This window comes from Halichoeres trimaculatus, unplaced genomic scaffold, assembly GCF_033239565.1.
Source record: "Halichoeres trimaculatus isolate MK-OKI-2021-1 unplaced genomic scaffold, fHalTri1.1 fHalTri1_scaffold_4, whole genome shotgun sequence".
NCBI classification, from domain to species: Eukaryota; Metazoa; Chordata; class Actinopteri; order Labriformes; family Labridae; genus Halichoeres; species Halichoeres trimaculatus.
Window position 1 is genome coordinate 40,031,432 of NW_027437182.1, and position 22,011 is coordinate 40,053,442.

The 22,011-nt window shown below is 44.0% G+C and overlaps 1 protein-coding gene across 6 annotated transcripts in view; it reads right to left on the reverse strand.

The window, feature by feature from the left end:
- LOC141788708 (transcription initiation factor TFIID subunit 4-like) overlaps positions 1-22,011 on the reverse strand; it is a 44,186-nt gene that overhangs the window by 3,979 nt on the left and 18,196 nt on the right. For all 6 annotated transcript variants that reach the window (XM_074667717.1, XM_074667716.1, XM_074667715.1 and 3 more), the window contains exons 10-15: positions 18,227-18,311; positions 17,953-18,113; positions 13,507-13,637; positions 11,905-12,030; positions 11,759-11,815; positions 1,529-1,636 (exon numbers count right to left, since the gene is read on the reverse strand). In XM_074667717.1, coding sequence (XP_074523818.1) covers positions 1,529-1,636; positions 11,759-11,815; positions 11,905-12,030; positions 13,507-13,637; positions 17,953-18,113; positions 18,227-18,311 — 668 coding nt within the window. The remainder of the gene's footprint in view (positions 1-1,528; positions 1,637-11,758; positions 11,816-11,904; positions 12,031-13,506; positions 13,638-17,952; positions 18,114-18,226; positions 18,312-22,011) is intronic.

Here is a 22,011-nt window from a genome sequence, read left to right on the forward strand (position 1 = left end):
AACAAGGATTGCCAGAGATCCAGCCTAAGATTCAAGGTGATGGAAACTTGAGCTGAGCACCGTAGCTAAGTCTTGGTTTTCTGAAACTAGATCAGTGGATAGACCTCTGATAGACCTCTCTATCTGTCTCTCTATGGGCTTCATCATGACGGCTCAAAGTGCGTTGCTTTACGATCAGCTCTTATACCTATAACTTCTTTTTTGAGTCAGTGTTTCTATTTCAAACTTTAAATACGCTGATGTAAACACAGTGTAAGGCTACTTATCACTAGCTAACAGCGCTCACTCAGCGGGACACCTGCTCTGTTCTCCTCTGGTTCTCCTCACACCACAACTCCACTGCTCTCCTATGGCCGTTGTTCCTCCTAATCCTGCCCTATTCCTGATCTCCACCTTCCTAACAGGCTCATAAATATAACCCTGAGGACCATCATATGGATAGGAACACAGATTTTCTTCCTCTTCATCAACAGGAGAGACAGTCTGCTCCATGTTTATGAATGTTAAACAAAGGCAGAAGCAGAGGGACCCCCCTCTGTGACCTCACCTTCAAATGACTGTTTTTAATGTGGAAGTATGAAAACCCGTACTTAAAGGTCTCCAGGAGGCCCTGTGGTTTATTAGTTTAGGAATTTCTTTCCGTATATTGTTTTTAAGTTATTTTCTTACAAGTGGCCTCACTGCTGTCTTCACGCTGCAGTATGCTCAGTAAGAGATCACAGTGTGTCCTGGACCCTGGATTTCCCTTCCTGTCACCTTGTTGTCCTGCGATTCTGGGGTTTGGTCAGGGGTCAGTGACATATTGCTAATTTCTGATGATTGAACAGATTAGAGTTCTCTTCTTTGTGCAGAGAAATGTTGGCGAAACATTTGGCTGCCTCAGGGGTTAGAGTGAATTCATGGATCAAAAGATGAACTCAGTTAAAAGTTCATGTTAATGTAATGCTATGTTTGGTAACTGACTGCTCATGTCTGGGCTCCTGAAAAGCCATTTGGAATATGATGGTTTTCTGATTTTAATCCTTTTTTTTGTTCCATTATTGACAGGAATTTGGCGCCTTGACCCAAAAAGGGCCGAGGTTTAAAGTTAAGGGCAAAGTTATTTCATCTCTAGTATCATGTGATCAGTGGAGGGCCATGTGACTGGCTGGGTGTTTGTTTGACATGATTTAGAGTTAGATTCTTGGTTTGCTTCACCTGAATCAAGTTTGAGCCACTAAAAGGTCAGTTAGCTGAATTTTACACCACGTTACATCTGAATCAGACTCATGAACTTAATGAAACTTGAGTTTTTGATTTGAATTTAATGGAACAGTTAATGGAAGACTAAAGATGTTTAGTTTTGAGGCTAACAATTGAGAAACATAGTCTTATCCATAAATTTTAACTATTTTGTTTTTATGATCAGATCCATTAGTGTTAAATCAGACATGTAATGGGATTATCTTTCAGATTGGGCGAGGTCCGCATCATTGATGTAAACAGGTGTTAACCAGATTCAGCAGAGGACTGAAACCCTCAGACTAACCTGGCCTTCAGTCTGCTCCAGAGGTCTCCTCCTGCGAGGCCCGATGGCTGCCAGAGCTGTGAGATTTGCTTCTTTTTGCTGCAGCTGAGCTTCCTCCATTTTTTGCAGCTGAAAAGACACAAAGTAAGAGTTGGTAGAATAACGCTCCCTCCAGAGGAGGCTGTCTGGACCCCACAGGACTGACAAATCTGACAAATCAACTACAGGTCTTCATGAAAAACCAAGGCCTGTCTGTGGGTTAAAGTATGAAACAAGTGAATTCTTCATGTTTGAGGTTACATCAAACTGAACACATGCTGCTGCAGCTAACAAAGATGAATCCATGAATTAAAACATGGATTCTAAAGTGGAATAAGCAGAAAAATCAGTCTTTGAAGAAACAGTAAGACAGAGATCAGCAGTGAGAGGCTAATTTCCTCCTGAAAGGACTGGGTCGGTCTCAGCAGAGACACCTGGGGCAGGAGCGTGTACTGAAGGAGAGGAGTGTCAGGGAGCTAAAGTCCTGCTCCTCAGAGGGGAGACCTGGAACTGGGTACAGACCATAAACTACAAGAACTACAGACACAGCAGCTAAGAAACAGCACTGTTCTTAGTTCAGGCTCTTTGGACAAAAGCCTCTGCTGAATGAAACTGAAAATAAACTGTCAGTCCATGCCAGGCCTGTGGCAGTCTCTGTCTCTGTCTGTCTCTTCTTCTCTGTCTCTGTCTGTCTCTGTCTGTCTCTTCTTCTCTGTCTTAGTCTGTCTCTGTCTGTCTCTTCTTCTCTGTCTTAGTCTGTCTCTCCTTCTCTGTCTGTGTCTCCTCCCCTGATTTGTCTGTCGCTCCTCCTCTGTCTCCTCTTCACTGTCTCTGTCTTTCTCTCCTCCTCCATCTCTACTTCACGGTCTCTGTCTGTCCCTCCTTCTCTGTCTCTGTCTGTCTCTCCTTCTCTGTCTCTGTCTGTCCCTCCTCCTCTGTCTCTACTTCTCTGTCTCTGTCTGTCTCTCCTTCTCTGTCTCTGTCTGACTCTCCTCCTCTGTCTCTACTTCTCTGTCTCTGTCTGTCTCTCCTCCTCCATCTCTACTTCACGGTCTCTGTCTGTCTCTCCTTCTCTGTCTCTGTCTGTCCCTCCTCTTCTGTCTCTGTTTGTCTCCCTCCTCCGTCTCTCCTTCACTGTCTCTTTATATCTCTACTTTATGTCTGGCTGTCTCTCCTTTTCTGTCTCTGTCTCTCCTTTTCTATCTTTGTCTCTCCTCCTCCTTCTCTGTCTGTCTGTCCTTCTCTGTCTCTGTCTGTCTCTCCTTCTCTGTATCTCGGTCTCTGTCTCTGTCTGTCTCTCCTTCTCTGTCTCTGTCTATCTCTCCTCCTCTGTCTCTGTCTGTCTCTCCTTCTGTGTCTTTTTTTTGTTGTCTCTGTCTGTCTCTCCTTCTCTGTCTCTGTCTGTCTCTCCTTCTCTGTATCTACATCTCTGTCTGTCTTTCCTCCTCTGTCTTTCCTTCTGTCTTTGACTATCTCTCCTTCTCTGTCTCTGTCTGTCTCTCCTTCTCTGTATCTTTTTCATTGTCTCTGTCTGTCTGTCCTTCTCTGTCTTAGTCTGTCTCTCCTTCTCTGTCTCTCTCCTCCCCTGATTTGTCTGTCGCTCCTCCTCAGTCTCCTCTTCACTGTCTCTGTCTGTCTCTCCTCCTCTGTCTCTACTTCTCTGTCTCTGTCTGTCTCTCCTCCTCAATCTCTACTTCATGGTCTCTGTCTGTCCCTCCTTCTCTGTCTCTGTCTGTCTCTCCTTGTCTGTCTCTGTCTGTCCCTCCTTCTCTGTCTCTGTTTGTCTCTCCTCCTCGGTCTCTCCTTCACTGTCTCTCTAGGTCTCTCCTTTATGTCTGGCTGTCTCTCCTTTTCTGTCTCTGTCTCTCCTTTTCTATCTCTGTCTCTCCTCCTCCTTCTCTGTCTGTCTGTCCTTCTCTGTCTCTGTCTGTCTCTTCTTCTCTGTATCTCAGTCTCTGTCTCTGTCTGTCTCTCCTTCTCTGTCTCTGTCTATCTCTCCTTCTCTGTCTCTGTCTGTCTCTCCTTCTCTGTATCTCGGTCTCTGTCTCTGTCTGTCTCTCCTTCTCTGTCTCTGTCTATCTCTCCTTCTCTGTCTCAGTCTGTCTCTCCTTCACTGTATCTCGGTCTCTGTCTGTCTCTCCTTCTCTGTCTCTGTCTATCTCTCCTCCTCTGTCTCTGTCTCTTCTGTGTCTTTTTTTTGTTGTCTCTGTCTATCTCTCCTTCTCTGTCTTTGTCTGTCTCTCCTTCTCTGTATCTCGGTCTCTGTCTCTGTCTGTCTCTCCTTCTCTGTCTCTGTCTATCTCTCCTTCTCTGTCTCAGTCTGTCTCTCCTTCTCTGTATCTCGGTCTCTGTCTGTCTCTCCTTCTCTGTCTCTGTCTATCTCTCCTCCTCTGTCTCTGTCTCTTCTGTGTCTTTTTTTTGTTGTCTCTGTCTGTCTCTCCTTCTCTGTCTTTGTCTGTCTCTCCTTCTCTGTATCTACGTCTCTGTCTCTGTCTGTCTCTCCTTCTCTGTCTCTGTCTATCTCTCCTCCTCTGTCTCTGTCTGTCTCTCCTTCTGTGTCTTTTTTTTGTTGTCTCTGTCTGTCTCTCCTTCTCTGTCTCTGTCTGTCTCTCCTTCTCTGTATCTACATCTCTGTCTGTCTTTCCTCCTCTGTCTTTCCTTCTGTCTTTGACTATCTCTCCTTCTCTGTCTCTGTCTATCTCTCCTTCTCTGTCTCTGTCTGTCTCTCCTTCTCTGTATCTTTTTCATTGTCTCTGTCTGTCTGTCCTTCTCTGTCTTAGTCTGTCTCTCCTTCTCTGTCTCTCTCCTCCCCTGATTTGTCTGTCGCACCTCCTCTGTCTCCTCTTCACTGTCTCTGTCTGTCTCTCCTCCTCTGTCTCTACTTCTCTGTCTCTGTCTGTCTCTCCTCCTCAATCTCTACTTCACGGTCTCTGTCTGTCCCTCCTTCTCTGTCTCTGTCTGTCTCTCCTTGTCTGTCTCTGTCTGTCCCTCCTTCTCTGTCTCTGTTTGTCTCTCCTCCTCGGTCTCTCCTTCACTGTCTCTCTAGGTCTCTCCTTTATGTCTGGCTGTCTCTCCTTTTCTGTCTCTGTCTCTCCTTTTCTATCTCTGTCTCTCCTTCTCTGTCTCTGTCTGTCTGTCCTTCTCTGTCTCTGTCTGTCTCTTCTTCTCTGTATCTCGGTCTTTGTCTCTGTCTGTCTCTCCTTCTCTGTCTCTGTCTATCTCTCCTTCTCTGTCTCTGTCTGTCTCTCCTTCTCTGTATCTCGGTCTCTGTCTCTGTCTGTCTCTCCTTCTCTGTCTCTGTCTATCTCTCCTTCTCTGTCTCAGTCTGTCTCTCCTTCTCTGTATCTCGGTCTCTGTCTGTCTCTCCTTCTCTGTCTCTGTCTATCTCTCCTCCTCTGTCTCTGTCTCTTCTGTGTCTTTTTTTTGTTGTCTCTGTCTGTCTCTCCTTCTCTGTCTTTGTCTGTCTCTCCTTCTCTGTATCTACGTCTCTGTCTGTCTTTCCTCCTCTGTCTCTCCTTCTGTCTCTGTCTGTCTCTCCTTCTCTACCTCTGTCTCTCCTTCTCTGTCTTTTTTTCATTGTCTCTGTCTGTCTCTCCTTCTCTGTCTCTGTCTGTCTCTCCTTCTCTGTCTCTGTCTGTCTCTTCATCTCTGACTCTGTCCGTCTCTCCTTCTCTGTCTTTGTCTGTCTCTCCTTCTCTGTCTCTGTCTTCTCTCCTTCTCTGTCTCTGTCTCTCTTTTCTTCTCCGTCTCTCCTTGTCTGTATCTGTCTGTCTCTCCTTCTCTGTCTCTGTCTTCTCTCCTTCTCTGTCTCTGTCTCTCTTTTCTTCTCCGTCTCTCCTTGTCTGTATCTGTCTATCTCTCCTTCTCTGTCTCTGTCTGTCTCTCCTTATCTGTATCTCGGTCTCTGTCTCTGTCTGTCTCTCCTTCTCTGTCTCTGTCTATCTCTCCTTCTCTGTCTCAGTCTGTCTCTCCTTCTCTGTATCTCGGTCTCTGTCTGTCTCTCCTTCTCTGTCTCTGTCTATCTCTCCTCCTCTGTCTCTGTCTCTTCTGTGTCTTTTTTTTGTTGTCTCTGTCTGTCTCTCCTTCTCTGTCTTTGTCTGTCTCTCCTTCTCTGTATCTACGTCTCTGTCTCTGTCTGTCTCTCCTTCTCTGTCTCTGTCTATCTCTCCTCCTCTGTCTCTGTCTGTCTCTCCTTCTGTGTCTTTTTTTTGTTGTCTCTGTCTGTCTCTCCTTCTCTGTCTCTGTCTGTCTCTCCTTCTCTGTATCTACATCTCTGTCTGTCTTTCCTCCTCTGTCTTTCCTTCTGTCTTTGACTATCTCTCCTTCTCTGTCTCTGTCTGTCTCTCCTTCTCTGTATCTTTTTCATTGTCTCTGTCTGTCTGTCCTTCTCTGTCTTAGTCTGTCTCTCCTTCTCTGTCTCTCTCCTCCCCTGATTTGTCTGTCGCTCCTCCTCTGTCTCCTCTTCACTGTCTCTGTCTGTCTCTCCTCCTCTGTCTTTGTCTGTCTCTCCTTCTCTGTCTCTGTCTTCTCTCCTTCTCTGTCTCTGTCTCTCTTTTCTTCTCCGTCTCTCCTTGTCTGTATCTGTCTATCTCTCCTTCTCTGTCTCTGTCTGTCTCTCCTTCTCTGTATCTCGGTCTCTGTCTCTGTCTGTCTCTCCTTCTCTGTCTCTGTCTATCTCTCCTTCTCTGTCTCAGTCTGTCTCTCCTTCTCTGTATCTCGGTCTCTGTCTGTCTCTCCTTCTCTGTCTCTGTCTATCTCTCCTCCTCTGTCTCTGTCTCTTCTGTGTCTTTTTTTTGTTGTCTCTGTCTGTCTCTCCTTCTCTGTCTTTGTCTGTCTCTCCTTCTCTGTATCTACGTCTCTGTCTCTGTCTGTCTCTCCTTCTCTGTCTCTGTCTATCTCTCCTCCTCTGTCTCTGTCTGTCTCTCCTTCTGTGTCTTTTTTTTGTTGTCTCTGTCTGTCTCTCCTTCTCTGTCTCTGTCTGTCTCTCCTTCTCTGTATCTACATCTCTGTCTGTCTTTTCTCCTCTGTCTTTCCTTCTGTCTTTGACTATCTCTCCTTCTCTGTCTCTGTCTGTCTCTCCTTCTCTGTATCTTTTTCATTGTCTCTGTCTGTCTGTCCTTCTCTGTCTTAGTCTGTCTCTCCTTCTCTGTCTCTCTCCTCCCCTGATTTGTCTGTCGCTCCTCCTCTGTCTCCTCTTCACTGTCTCTGTCTGTCTCTCCTACTCTGTCTCTACTTCTCTGTCTCTGTCTGTCTCTCCTCCTCAATCTCTACTTCACGGTCTCTGTCTGTCCCTCCTTCTCTGTCTCTGTCTGTCTCTCCTTCTCTGTCTCTGTCTGTCCCTCCTTCTCTGTCTCTGTTTGTCTCTCCTCCTCGGTCTCTCCTTCACTGTCTCTCTAGGTCTCTCCTTTATGTCTGGCTGTCTCTCCTTTTCTGTCTCTGTCTCTCCTTTTCTATCTCTGTCTCTCCTCCTCCTTCTCTGTCTGTCTGTCCTTCTCTGTCTCTGTCTGTCTCTTCTTCTCTGTATCTCGGTCTTTGTCTCTGTCTGTCTCTCCTTCGTCTCTGTCTATCTCTCCTTCTCTGTCTCTGTCTGTCTCTCCTTCTCTGTATCTCGGTCTCTGTCTCTGTCTGTCTCTCCTTATCTGTCTCTGTCTATCTCTCCTTCTCTGTCTCAGTCTGTCTCTCCTTCTCTGTATCTCGGTCTCTGTCTGTCTCTCCTTCTCTGTCTCTGTCTATCTCTCCTCCTCTGTCTCTGTCTCTTCTGTGTCTTTTTTTTTGTTGTCTCTGTCTGTCTCTCCTTCTCTGTCTTTGTCTGTCTCTCCTTCTCTGTATCTACGTCTCTGTCTGTCTTTCCTCCTCTGTCTCTCCTTCTGTCTCTGTCTGTCTCTCCTTCTCTGACTCTGTCTCTCCTTCTCTGTCTTTTTTTCATTGTCTCTGTCTGTCTCTCCTTCTCTGTCTCTGTCTGTCTCTCCTTCTCTGTCTCTGTCTGTCTCTTCATCTCTGACTCTGTCCGTCTCTCCTTCTCTGTCTTTGTCTGTCTCTCCTTCTCTGTCTCTGTCTTCTCTCCTTCTCTGTCTCTGTCTCTCTTTTCTTCTCCGTCTCTCCTTGTCTGTATCTGTCTGTCTTTTCTTCTCTGTCTCCGTCTGTGTCTCTCCTTTATGTCTCTGTCTGTCACTCCTTCTCGCTCCCTGTCTGTCTATCCCTGTCAGTTTCTTCATCTATGTCAGTGTCTGTCTCTCCTCCTCTGTCTCTCCTCCTCTGTCTCTGTCCGTCTCTTTTTTTCTGTCTCTGCATGTCTCTCATTCTATGTCCTTCTGTCTGTCTCTCCTTCTCTGTCTCTGTCTGTCTTTCTATGCCTCTCTCTGTCTTTCCTCTATGTCTCTCCCTCTATCTGTCCCTCTGTCTGTGTCTACTTCTCTGTCTGTCTGTCTCTGTTCGTCTCTCCTTCTCGCTCCCTGTCCGTCTCTCCTACTCTGCTGTCTTTCTCTCTTTCTCTGTCTCTGTCTGTCCCTCCTTCTCTGTCTGTTCGTCTCTCCTTCTCTGTCTTTGTCTGTCTCTCCTACTCTGCTGTCTTTCTCTCCTTCTCTGTCTCTGTCTGTCCCTCCTTCTCTGTCTCTGTCTGTCTCTCCTCCTCTGTCCCTGTCTGTCTGTCCTTCTCTCTCTCTGTCCATCTCTTCTTTTCTGTCTCTGTCTGTTCATCTCTCCTTCTCTGTCTTTGTCTGTCTCGCCTTCTTTGTCTCTGTCCCTCCTCCTCGGTCCTTCTCTCTCTCTGTCCATCTCTCCTTCTCTGTCTTACAGTATCTCCTCCTCTGTTCCTGTCTCTGTCTCTCCTTCTCTGTCTCTGTCTGTCTCTTTCTGTGTGTCCTTTTCTTCCTTTCTGTCTGTCTCTCCTCCTCTGTCTCTGTCTGTGTCTCTCCTTCTCTGTCTCTGTCTGTCCCCCCTACTCTGTCTCTCCTTCTCTGTCTCTTCTTCATTGTCTTTGTCTGTCCTTCTTCTCTGTCTGTCCTTTTCTGTCTCTCCTTCTACTTTTCTGTCTCTCTCTTCTTCTCTGTCTCTGTCCGTCTCTTCTTTTCTGTCTCTGTCTGTCTCTTTACTATGTGTCTGTCGGTCTCTGTCTGTCTTTCTGTTTCTGTCTCTTGTTGTCTTTCTCTCTGTCTGGTGTCTGTCTGTCCTTTCTGTCACGGTATGTCTCTTTTGCTGTCTGTTTCTGTCTTGCGTTCGCTGTCTCTGTCTGTCTCGCATTCTATGTCTCTCACTGTCTCTCCTTATGTGTCTTTCTGTCTGTCTCTCTGTCTATGTCTACTTCTCTGTCTTTGTCTGTCTCTACTTCTCTGTCTCTGTCTGTCTCTCATTCTGTCTCAGTCTGTCATTTTTCTGTCACTGTCTGTCTCTTCTTCTCTGTCTCTCCTTCTATGTCTCTGTCTGTCTCTTCTTCTCTGTCTCTGTTCGTCTCTCCTTTTCTGTCTCTGTTCGTCTCTCCTTATCTGTCTCTGTCTGTCTCTCCTATTCTGTCTCTGTCTGTCCTTTCTTTCCTTTCTCTGTCAGTCTCTACTTCTCAATCTCATTCTGTCTCTGTCAGTCCCTCCTTCTGTCTCTGTCAGTCCCTCCTTCTGTCTCCGTCTGTCAATTTTTTCTGTCACTGTCTGTCTCTTCTTCTCTGTCTCTCCTTCTATGTCACTGTCTGTCTCTTCTTCTCTGTCTCTGTTCGTCTCTCCTTTTCTGTCTCTGTCTGTTTCTACTTTTATGTCTCCGTCAGTCTCATCTTTTCTGTCTCTGTCTGTCTCTGTCTGTCTCTTTACTATGTGTCTGTTGGTCTCATCTTCTGTCTTTTTATTTCTGTTACTGTTGTCTTTCTCTCTGTCTGTCTTCTGTCTCTCCTTGTCTGTCTTTGTCTGTCTCTTTTTCTGTCTATTTCTGTCTGGCATTCTCTCTCTCTGTCTGTCTCTCGTTCTATGTCGTTCTCTGTCTCTCCTTATATGTCTTTCTGTCTGTCTCTCTGTCCGTGTCTACTTCTCTGTCTCTGTCTGTCTCTCCTTCTGTCTGTCATTTTTTCTCTTTCTCTGTCAGTCTCTTCTTCTCTGTCTCTGTCGCTCCTTTTTTCTCTCTGTCTCTTTCCTGCTTTGTCTCTCCTTCTCCGTCTCTGTCTCTTCTTTTCTGTCTCTGTCAGTCTCATCTTTTGTCTTTTTGTCTCTGTCTTTCTTTTTCTTTCTCTTTGCTTGTCTCTTCTGTCTCTCCTTATCTGTCTCTGTCTCCGTCTCTCCTTCTCTGTCTCTGTCTGTCTCTCCTATTCTGTTCCAGACTGTTCCAGAGAGTGAGGGCAGCCACCGCAAAAGCTCTGTCCCCTCTTGTTTGAAGCCTCACTCTTGGTACATTGAGAAGGACCTGGTGTGTTGGTGAGCAGGTTCAGATACTCACTTAGTTATGGGGGTGCCAACCCATAAGGACTTTAAAAAACCAATAATGCAACTTTACACTGGATCCTACACCTGACAGGGAGCCAGTGAAGGGAGGCCAGAACAGGTGTTATGTGGTCACGTCGTCTCCCCCCGGTCAGCAGGCTTGCAGCTGCATTTTGAACCTGCTGGAGGCGCCGGAGGGATGACTGGTCAGCACCCAAGTACAAAGAGTTACAGTAGTCCAGCCTAGATGTTATGAGCATATATAACTCTTTCAAGATCATGAGAAGGTAGGTATGCCTTTACCGTACTCAGGAGTCTAAGCTGAAAGAAGCTTGTCTTTACAACAAATTTGAAAGAGGTGTCAAAGATGACACCAAGGTTCCTGACTGAGGAACAGCAGTGAGATCCCAGATTACCAAAAACACTGTGGACACCATCCAGCAGATCAGGAGAACCAAAAACAATATTGGTTTTCTTGTCATTTACACTTAGGAAGGCCATCCACAATTTGACATTTTCCAGACAGGACAACAAAGCATTCATAGATTCATTGGTTTTCAAAGACAGATATATTTTTAAGTCATCTGCATAGCAATGAAAGATGGATCCCAACGGGAGCATATATAAAGAAAACAGCACAGGGCCAAGAATAAAGCCTTGAGGAACCCCACAGACTAGAGGGGCCTCTGATGAAGCGTGTTATGTGAAATATGTGTCTCCGGCTCTCGTGAGACATGACACTGGATCAGCTTTTGTGTTTTTGGATGTTTTGTTGCTGTTAAAGGCTGGTTATAGCTTTTTAGAAAAGAAGTCAACGGAGGGTTCTGAAAGGTAGCTAAATATAAGAATAAAGTTGGGGAGAAGGGGGAACACTGACTGTAGCCCATGGACCTTTTTACTTCATCGTCTTAGAACACACTTTTTTGCACGCTGGCAAAAAATGGCGACCTCTGTAGATCTTAGAAGGTGGTGAAATTAAAAGGTTTTCAGAGTCATTGGGGCATTTCACCTGTCACTTCCAGTAAATTTTAGCAGAGTAAGGAAATAGAAACTTATTAAGGTCAACAAGTGCTAACACTCAGGGTTCTCTGTGAAAAGTGCGATTCAGATCAACACATACAGTTAAGACTGTGCTCACATTAGTCCAGAGAAACCAGACTTTTAATGAAGATAATCCGCTTTTTAACCAAGCAGTCCAGTTCGGTTCGTCTCGGTACAGCGCCCATTTGTGACGTTTCCACTGACTTATCCAGGGACAGATCCTCCAATAACTGAGACGAGCCGTCCAACTTTTTGGGACCCTTTTGTATGGGTGCCAGACTATATTGATCTCTCAGAAGGTGGAGCTACAACACTGCAGACGGTTGATTGGTCAGTGACAATCGTCACTTACCATGTGACAGCAGCTGTATTTCCCCTGGCGGCTCACAGACTTCTCTGAAACAAAGCGTGATCGATCTTTGTATCACAGCTCCACATGCTGATCACAGAGAGGACAAAATGCTGCATGTCTTCCATCTGTGTTCTTTGTTTCCTGTGTCACGTTTTTCTTCTTTGCTGGATTTATTAGCGAGGTACACTGTGTCGCGCTACTGTGACGTCACACTATTATTTAACCGCTGCGGCTTTAGGCATCCAGCTTACACGCCACCTACCACAAGAGGGCACAGTTTGCTGTGGAAACACAGACAGGATCAGGCTTAACTGGACCAAGACGTGCCAAACCATACTGAACCGAACCGGACTGCTTGGTGGAAACGCGGCTATAGAGAACCCTGTGCCGGCCTGTTCCTGTCTTTGGTGGTTCTCCTCATACCTCTTTGGCTCTTTGCTTCAGCTGCTGCTGCTGAGGATCCTCACTCTGAGAGCGGTTCTGTGATCACAAACAGGTTTTCACTCAGTAAGCGGCTTGACTGAAGGCAGAGGCTGGTGGTGGGCTGAGATTGATGAACACAAGCTTACTCTGGCCAAACGCAGCAGTCTGTCCCGCTCTTCTTCATCCTTCTTCCTCTTCTTCAAACGCTCCACTTCCTCAATAAAGCGAACCTGGGAGCGTACATCACTCACTTGGGCGTGCCAAGTGTCTTCCTGTTGTCTCACACGAAGCATGCACACACACATAAACACACACACACACACACACACACACACACACACACACACACACACACACACACACACACACACACACACACACACAAGGGATAGAGAGACAAAGAGAGAGGTGTGTGTTAACATCGAACAGTGGCCAATCGTCCATGTGGGCCACATGTACAGAAGCATCAGCAACCTTCAGCCCAGCAGGGTAGCAGCTACCTGGACTTCAGTCCCGACAAAAAAAAGCCCTAAAACTTCGGGAGAGTTGACAGTGATCCAGCTCCAGGATGTCCCTTTCTTCGGTTACTGAGTGATCATGAGTTAAGGTCGGAGAGCCAGCATCAGCCACAGTTACCAGAGTCTCTTCTCTACAGAAACTGCAGCACTGAGCATCTTTTGATCTGGAAGAAACAGAGCGTGTGCAGAACGGAGCATGGGGGTTTGGAGAATGGCACAATACTCAGAGTTCAATAGGCCATCACGGACACTCAGTGCATTCACATGAAGCCAGCGGTCTGACTAAGGTCATTGCTCGATTGTAAAGTCACAGAAGGGGATCTAGATTTGTCTGTGTTAGGGATGAGCAATGGTTTTTGAATGGTCAAATAGTCATTAACATAAAAACTTTTTTTTTTTGTTTTCAGAGTGGTTACCAGCAAATATAGAATAGCACTTTTTCTTGAAATACCCATTCCTAGTCTGCATATACATCCAGAAAAGGAAACAGATCTTCTGGTTGTGAACACCTTGGTCTGTTTGAGAAGGTGGCGCTGTGTCCTTTTGTGATGAGCAAACTGTGTGCATAGAGAATGAGTTCCAGTTTGCCCAAAGAAGAAGCAACATCCTAACCGCGATGGCAAAGATGGATGCTGCTGTAGCTTTTTATGTACTATGTGTGTTAGTTACATTACATGGTGTGTGTTGGTTGTGTTGGAGCGCAGCGACACTGTTTATCATAGTTAGCTACTTCCTCTTCCAGAAATTTGAACACACTGAGCGCCGAGCCGTACCAAGACCCACCGGAGCTAAATGCAGTCCAACAGCAATCACATTATCTATGTGTGTATATGAGCTACACTCAGTCCGTTCTGTCTGACTAAGCTGTTTTCTTGTATCTTAATAGTCCGATCTCAAGCTGGCTAAGATCATAGTCCGATTTCTACAGCTGTGTGTACACATACAGAGTGAGATGAGCAGTAGCTCTCATGCATCCCTAAACCATGATCTGTGAAGAACAGTAACTTGTAAAAAATGCTGACATATTCTGAAATGTGTCATCAGGAAGTGGATAGTGTCCTGTAAACATATGAGAAGTTTTCCTTGACATGCCTCTGTCTTCTGGTTGCTTCATAGTGCTCCAATACAACAGGTGTAACGTTAATCATATAATATGCATCCAATCATCTCAGCTTCACATCATCAAACAGAGGAGTTAGGCCCTGCTCTGTCTCCGTCAGACAGACATACCTTCAGGGATGTCTTGCGATGCTCTGCTATCAGAGTGAGCCTCTCCAGCAGCCCACGGAGACACTCCTGTGTAGCATGAGAAACCAAAGCTGCAACGTCTGGGCCCACCTCTGTTATTCCCAGGGCCTGTCCTGACACAGAACACACCAAACCACTGGGGGTGCTATCACAACCCAAACACAGAGACAGATCATAGCCTAACCCAGCTTACCTGAGTCTGGGAGTAAACATCAAAGATGGGGAAACATAAAACAAAAGAAAAGGAGTGCTACCTGGACTCCACAGAGTATGTTTGAGGTGCTCTTTAGAAAGGGATTCAAAAAGTCCTAGAAACAAAAAGAAGAGACTCCGAAAAAAACCTGGACAGACACACTCTGTTGGGAAGAAATCCCCCAAAACAAGCACAGGATAGACCAGTTTTTGTCACCACATTTAGTGCTGAAGCAGAAAACATCAAAAAGATAAAGAAAAACTGGGGCATAATTTAGAGTGATGAACTACTCATCAACATTTTTCCACAGCCTCCACTGGATAGTTTCAGGAAATGCCCAGCCTCACAAGATACTAGGGGAGTAATGACCCATCAATATACATCGATACATCGATTGGTTAAGCAATGATCCAATCACATCGATGGAAAGTCGAAACATTGATCAACATCGTGGTCTTTAATGTACGCCTTTATTTTGAAATCCCGACCGGACACGCATGTCCGTTCCGCGAGTCATTCTGAAGTTTCCTCTCAAGCCTCACGCACTCAGCGTATGAGACACACATTTGAACCTTTTCACTCTCTGAGACACCATGCATGATATTTCTCCTGCTGTAAAATGTACTGTTTAGCGCCCACCGAGTCACACCGCTGTAGGCCAACGTGTAGGAAGACGCTGTTAGCATCACAGAGCTAAAAGAGAGCCAGACATGTCGGCCAGTCATAAAATAGCTCTCCTGTATCCGGGTAAGATACAGTCGACCTGACTGCAGAGGATGCATGCTGCACACACGACAGGAGGTCATCATCACACGACTGCAGTGAGTTATCTCATAATTTGATTTTGTAGCCACTGATTCATGAAATTTCATAAAGTTAAAAAGTAAAACGGCGAGAGCTTAGTGTCATTCCTCCTCCACATCGACTATTACACAGTGAAACAAAGTCTGATCACACTGACATACAAACTGTGGTTATCAGGCATCACAGTAAAAAAAAAAACTATCAGTGTTAAGTTAGTTAAGTTGATAGTTCTAATTTTGAACAATAGAAATGTTTGGGTTTAATTAAAATCAAAGCGTCACATTTTTGGTTTGATAGAAAATGGTCAAATGTTGGAGGTCAATAATAAAGTTTATGTCATCAGTCATTTTTAATTATAATGTTGCATCATTACTTGATATAATGATCAAACATTACAGTATAACAGTAAGCACCATAAGGCAACTGTGGGGGCAAAAAAGCAGTTTTAATTTTAAACATAATCAGATCATACAGATGGCTATAATCCTCTACAAACCATCATACCCAAAGGTCAGCACATCGCTCCACATTTCAGTAATAAAACTATCAAAATTGTTTTGTATTTCTTTCTTGCCTCAGGTGAAATGTTGCTGATTGTGTTCAGTGAGGACATTATATCGTCTTAAATCGATCGAAGGCCCCTGAATAGTATCGTATCGTATCGTGACAGACTTTGTGATATCGGCAAATATCATATCGTTGTCCAAAGAATCGTTATTATATTGCATCGTCATGAAACAATATAATAACCCCTACAAGATACACTGGTACACAGTCACCTCAGACCCAACAACCCTACTTCATGGCTGGGACAAACCAAAAGGGTCTTTAATGTAATAACTGTAACCACTGTGCAAATGTGAAACAGACAAAGACATTTCTGGACTCAACATCACAAAAGGGGTACAAAATCAGACACTTTAGTAACTGCAAGACCACTCATGTCATCTAAAGGCTGGAATGTCCCATTTGCAAAGTTTTTTACGTTGGCAGAACAAAAAGATGGCTACAGGACAGACTTGCAGACCACATATACGCAACAGGAACTGGTAACATTAACTACCCCATGGCCAAACAGTACCTGAAATTCCACTACAGCAACCCAACTTCATTACAAACCACAGGCATCAACCGCATCCCACTGACCATCAGAAAGGGGGACAGTCAAAGAAAGTGACCCAAAAGGAGGCATTGTGGATTGGCAAACTACACGAAATACCCTGGACTAAATGAAGAACAGGGTTATACTGTGTTCTTGTGGAGAAGAGATGTTGTCCAAACACAGAGTTACTGTCTCTAAATGTACAGGCCACTCCGTAAAAATGTTTTTAAGCAGAATTCTGATGTGTTTTCAGCTGCTTTTATCTGCTTGATGTTATTAGGGCCCGAGCCCCCGAGAATCGGGGGGCGAAGCCCTATTGTAACTGTTAGGATTCTTCTTCTTCTTCTTCTTCTTCTTCTTCTTCTTCTTCTTCTTCTTTGTTTCTGCCAATACAATGCCATTTTGCGTGCCTTTGGCTTGAAAAAAAGGCGAAATGACCTAGCCACAAAATTCTAACTCGGCGAAAAATTTATGATTCCACTGTCTGTGCAAAAATCCATCCCCCCTTGCGCCCCCTAGGGGCTTAAAACTGCAGCCCCTTGCTCTGCTTTGAGCTACAGCCCTGAAATTTGGTGGGTATAACAAGCATGCCCACATGAACAAAAAAGTCTCTTATGACTATCGTGAATTCTCAACACGAACTTCGCTATTAGCACGTAAACATGGGATTTTGACGATTTGTAGCCTACGCATTTGAACGAACTAGTCCTAGGGCTTTTGTCACAGCAACTCCAAACTTGGCATGTGTATACTACACACATTGAACATTCATAATCATAGCTAAATTTTCAGAATTTTTTTCCGTTTGGCTAGGACACAGGCTCAAAGTTCGGCATTTTTCAACTTTGTCTAATCTGCACCAAAATTTACACACATGTTCAGTGTTAAGCCCTGGACACAGCCATGTCCCTATTCCTCCCAGAAATTACAACGCCTCCTGATGGCAATGGCCTGAAATTGCCAAAATTACGTTTATAGGCTATGTATTTCAATGAACTACTCCCAGGTTTGGACTAAGATGAACTCCAAACTTGCCTTGTGGAAACTACACACATTGAAGATGAACACTTACAACACAATTCTTATCATCTTGTATGGCTCGGCCACAAATGGCCGCCAAAGTTCACCATTTTGCTACTTCATGAAAATCTTAATAGCTCTCTTGTACAATGTTGGATCAGGCCCAAAATGCACACACATGTTAACTCTCCCATCTCCAACACATCCATATACTTCTTTTCATCTAACACTACAGCGCCCCTTACTGTTAACAGGAAGTCATGTCTTTTACTCTCTCATTTGTAGCCTCTTCATTTTTTGCCATTTTCTTTTTCATTTCACTTGCAAATGTCTGGCACGCCTTCATAAAGCATTACAAATCAGCTCATGTCCTCAAGGTCAAGGGTGTGTCTATGGCACTAGCTTCACCTCGCTAATGTCAAAACACAGCAGGAAGTAGTACTAACTCAGTCATTAAAGGTCTAATTTCTTCCAAACTTCACACACACCATGAAAGTCCATCCCCCAACTCTTCTATAACCTCAAATCTCTGCTACTGCAATAGCGCCACCCACTGGAAATGCTTGATCATAATATTACATTCATTTCAACGTTTGCTCCAAATTTTACACACATGAAGTCACTCCCACTCCTGACTGCTGTTGACATGAATTACAGTGATAATGCTGCTCCCCCTATGGTACACTAATCATATCAACTATGCTTTCAATGTACCATGTATGCTTGCTTGCGGGGGAACAACCTCATCCATACACAGAGCTCTTGCTTGAGGCACATTTTGCTGCACTTAGGCTGCTTGGGAATTACCCCAATACGGACCATTTTCCGCGGGGCGAGGGCCCGTCATTGCTGCATGCAGCTATATTACTATGTATGTTTTTGTTTTTGTTGTTTTGGGGGATGAAAACCTTGTTGAAGCTTATTGGCCTGAATAACGCCATCTGCTGGTGGGTCTGCTGGTTGTCACTACCTGCAGGCCTTGCCTTCAAGTCCATGTGGCAGTTTCCTGTTAGTTGAGCACCCCTTTAAAAGGGCCTATTGCAGCCTAACACCTGTTGGCATGACTCCCTGATGAAGGCTTGATGCTGTTACGTGTCCAAGTTTGTTTTTAAGGTCAACATGAACAGTCCGTTATAATAAAGGCGTTTTGACAGTTTTTAGAGAGTGCTTGGAGTCTCCTCTTTTTGTTTCTATGGGGAAAACATACATTTAACAACCAGAAGTAGTCAGTTTTACAGAAGAGAAGAGTGAATATGGTGCCCTGGCAGGAGGTCTTCAGTCTGACTCCACCCCAGCATGGACCCTGTACCTGTGCGGAGGATCCGGCTGAGCACTGGGCTGGGTGAGAGGAAAGGCTGATCCTGGCATGACTTCTCGACAGAGCCAACAATGGTGGTCAAGATCTTTGCATTCTCCTCTCTCAGGTTGACTCCAGCCATGGAGGCCACGTCATTGATGTCGTCATCTTCTCTGGGAAACAAAATCCCCACAACCAAACGAGTACAGCAACAAACAATGTACATAACTGTTCAACTCACAATCACTGAACTTAGCTTTGACTCTGAAAAACAAACATCTGTCACCTGTAAGAGCCCAGACTCTCCCTAGAAGTAAACTTTTTGTGATGAAGGAGATCCTGAGTGAAGGGCTGCTTCAGTACAAAGGTTTCTGTAAAGGAGAGGAACAAAATAAGTGACTTCAAGACTAACACTTAGAAAGTTTGGTCTCATCAGATAACTCTGCTGTGTGCACTCTGTTTATGACTAACACTACCTCAGTGTTCAGCCTGCAGGTCACAGGTAACACACACACACACACACACACACACACAAACCAGGCTGTAAGCCAAGGTTTGAATGAAGAGAGTACAGAGGAGTAGAAACAGCTTTGCAGCCCAGGTTCTGTTTAATTTCTTTCAGCCATGAAAGCTGAGAAATAACCAAGGGGCAACATCCAGTTAGTAAAAATGAAGCCTATGTGGAAGTCCTAAAAGTTGTTGTTCGTCCAGAAGCCGCTTGAGGCTGGCTGCAGAAAGATCAGAAGTCACGTAGACCCCCAGCCAAAAAAACGGACTTTAACAGCATTAAAAAGCATATTTACAGCCTGGTTCAACAAACGGCTCCGGTCTGAAATGTTGACTTCACCATCCGCACACACTGTGGGGGGGGGGTGAATTTTTTCTAATATTTCCCTTTTGATTATATCCACATTTACCATATTTGCATAAATGAGGGCGTGGTTGACTTGACCGACAAGTGAGCATGTTTAAGCTTTTTGATTCGGATGCTAAGTTACAGATCATGTAGTTGAGCTTGAACTGTTTTCATCAAAAATGAATCCAAAATTATCCTGCTGTGCCTTGGAATGTACTGACAGACTGTCCAAGAAGTTGGTGCTGCAGTTTTTCCGGTGAGCTATTCGTTTTCTATATTTTTTGTGTTACGTTATTAGCAGGTGTTAGCACGTATACCCGAGCCGAACCGGCCGGCTAGCAGCTCTACGCCTATGCCGTAGACTGCTCACAGCCCACGGCTTATGACTTGAGCTTGTCAGCCAGCTAACCCTGTGGCTTTGGATCGCTTTTAATTGCCGATCAAGTCACACATGCAGGCAGTGCTAATAGGAACCTATGATAGAAAAGCATACTGGCATGTGTTCGGATTTAAATGTACAGTAATTAATTTTTCGCAGTTGTTAAAATGTGAAGTGCAAAGCTACAGAGTGAGATAATTTAAAGTCCACCACATGATCATTAATCTGGTACTGTGAACGTCGATTTGTCTCACAAAAGATAATTTATCAACAAGGAAAACGGTCCAACTGATCGATCTGTATATTTTAAATTCCTGAGAAGTATAATGCCAAAATTCAATAACTTTTATCATGAGAATCTGATTTACAGTCTATAGGGCTACACTTTGTTTTAATTACACTACAATGACCTTTGAAATATCTTGCGCTGCATTTCTTAAAACCATAGACTGTAAAAAAGAATGGACTTCATCTTGCTCGGATCAAAGTGAGGTCTCCATAAAAACTGCTCCCCCTGGTGGCTGGCTGCAGTACAAGTTAAAGAATCCGGCTTCCCAGTCATTCCAGATGAGCTGTGGTCAAACTACAAAAAATTAATACACCTTGTAGAAATGTTTCTCACGTCCTTTAGTTGTGGTGATTTGAAGATATCATTTGGCTGTCTTGTATTCAAGTCCTCTTTTTTTCTGAGAAGTTTTTTTTTCATTAGTTATAAGGTTAAAAACGAGGTTTTACAAAACAATTAACGATGATTGACAGCTTATGTTCTCATGTATTTTTTTCGGGGATGGTAAAATATGTTGGGAGGTAGAGTCAAGAACTGATTAGACTCTCAAAAGAAAAAAAAATATTATTTTTGTCACCCAGCTCCACTCAGATTCTCCCAGAATCCCTCATCGTCTCTACTGCTCAGACTCTGGCTGCACAAATGCTGCCGATGGCGGCGCCTGTGACAGGGGAATTTTGGCTTCAAAACCGTACAACGATATATGGAGGAGCCACTGTGTCCACTCTATATACAGTCTATGGTTAACCCCCAGATGCGCAAAATATGAAAGCCAGTGCCCAGACTTTTTTTTTGTTATCTTTTAATCTTCCTTAGGCCATGGAAAAAAATGTGTTGAAGTACAGTGAAGTACATGTGCCTGATTATTTAGTATAAAAGGGTATGAACTGAATTTATAAATGTTTTGGTAAATCCATGAATAATTATTTCTTTCTATTATGCTATTCAAAACATTTTAACATATATTCACACATTTTCTTTAACTTTGTGCAATATATATTTCATCAAAATAAAATTCCATGCCCTAAGAAAAATGGCATGATATAGACAGGCTGATATGCAGTTCCACCACTGTAACCGTTTCATTTTGAGGAAAATGACTTTTAAATTGCTGCCGACTGCAGTGACTATTGTGAATCAGTAGCAGGGTGTAACTGCATTACAAGATTCAGGTCTAACACTGCATGTTGGAATCTCATCTCTCAACTCTCATGTGGTTACAGTAGAATTTACAACACTATTTTCATTGCAGGGGAGATATCCTGAAGTGAAATGAAGTCATTGTGAAACATCCAAAATACAAAATCTCAGCTGTAATTGTCGATAGACATGTGACTAAGGTCAGCTTGCCTGTATTTTGATGCACTTGTCAATTTTCCTCTAGGTGATCCAGACAGGCTGAACCAGTGGGTGATCAACAAGAAGAGACAGCTGGACTCCAAACCAGGCCTCTTACTTGTGCAGTGAACACTTGGAAAGTTGTCACTTCAGCACTGACTCCAGGGTACAGAGACCTTATAGGTGCAAACAGATTAAGTGATACCCAAAACTAAATTCTAACTTATACACACTATATCAAAACTATTACGAAGGCATGAAAGACGATGAGCATGTTTTATACACCCAACAAAAATATAAACACACCACTTTTGTTTTTGCTCCCATTTTTCATGAGATGGACTCAAAGATCTAAAATTAATTTCAGATAAACAATACTACCATTTCTTTCACTTAGATGCTCTGCTAATAGTTGCAGCATTTTCAGTGTAGATGATATTAGTGACTGCAAAACTTTCTGAGTATCGTTGGGATTTTTGAAGTTAATTTCAGTGATTTTACTTGTGACCTACCCTGTGTGTCTTTGTTTAACCTCCAGTGCCTCCTTCGAGCTCCTGCCCGGTCGCCCTGCCCCGCTCTCTCTGTTACATCCTCTGTGGATCTGGATCTCTGGACTTTGGATCAACATACATCTTGTGCAATAAAACCTTTAAAATGCTCTCCTTGATCCAGTTGAAAGTGTTTAAGAAGGTAGTATTAGTATTTCCTTTTGGCTTGTTAAACTAATCATACTTTTTGGATAAACTTGTGGGGGTTCAAGACTTGGGGTACAGTTGAATCCAGTAGCTGATTGTTACTAAATTCCCGTTATCACAGCCAGACAATGCCTGTGAGTGGGTGGAAGGACATTTTTATTGAAGCTTAAAAACTATGTGCAGCAGGCAGGTATCTTACTCTTGATCTGAGACAGTTTATCCAGCACCTGACCCGCTGTTTTACGTGTGCTGTTAGTGCACATATTTTTCCAATGCATTATTCCTTTTGAATTTTGACTTTGATCAGAATGTTGTAAAAAAAAACAAAAAAGGCCTGTCTTTAAACCTAACTTACTATTTGGGGGCAGTAGTCATTAATTATCCTGTATCAAAAAGTACTTTACTCCAAACAGAAATATAATGCTTTCTTATTAATGTTCCGTCACAACAAAGCTTTGTGTTAATAAATCTCTTTTAATGAGTGAATGAGTTAAAGGTTCATGCTTTTGAGGGTATC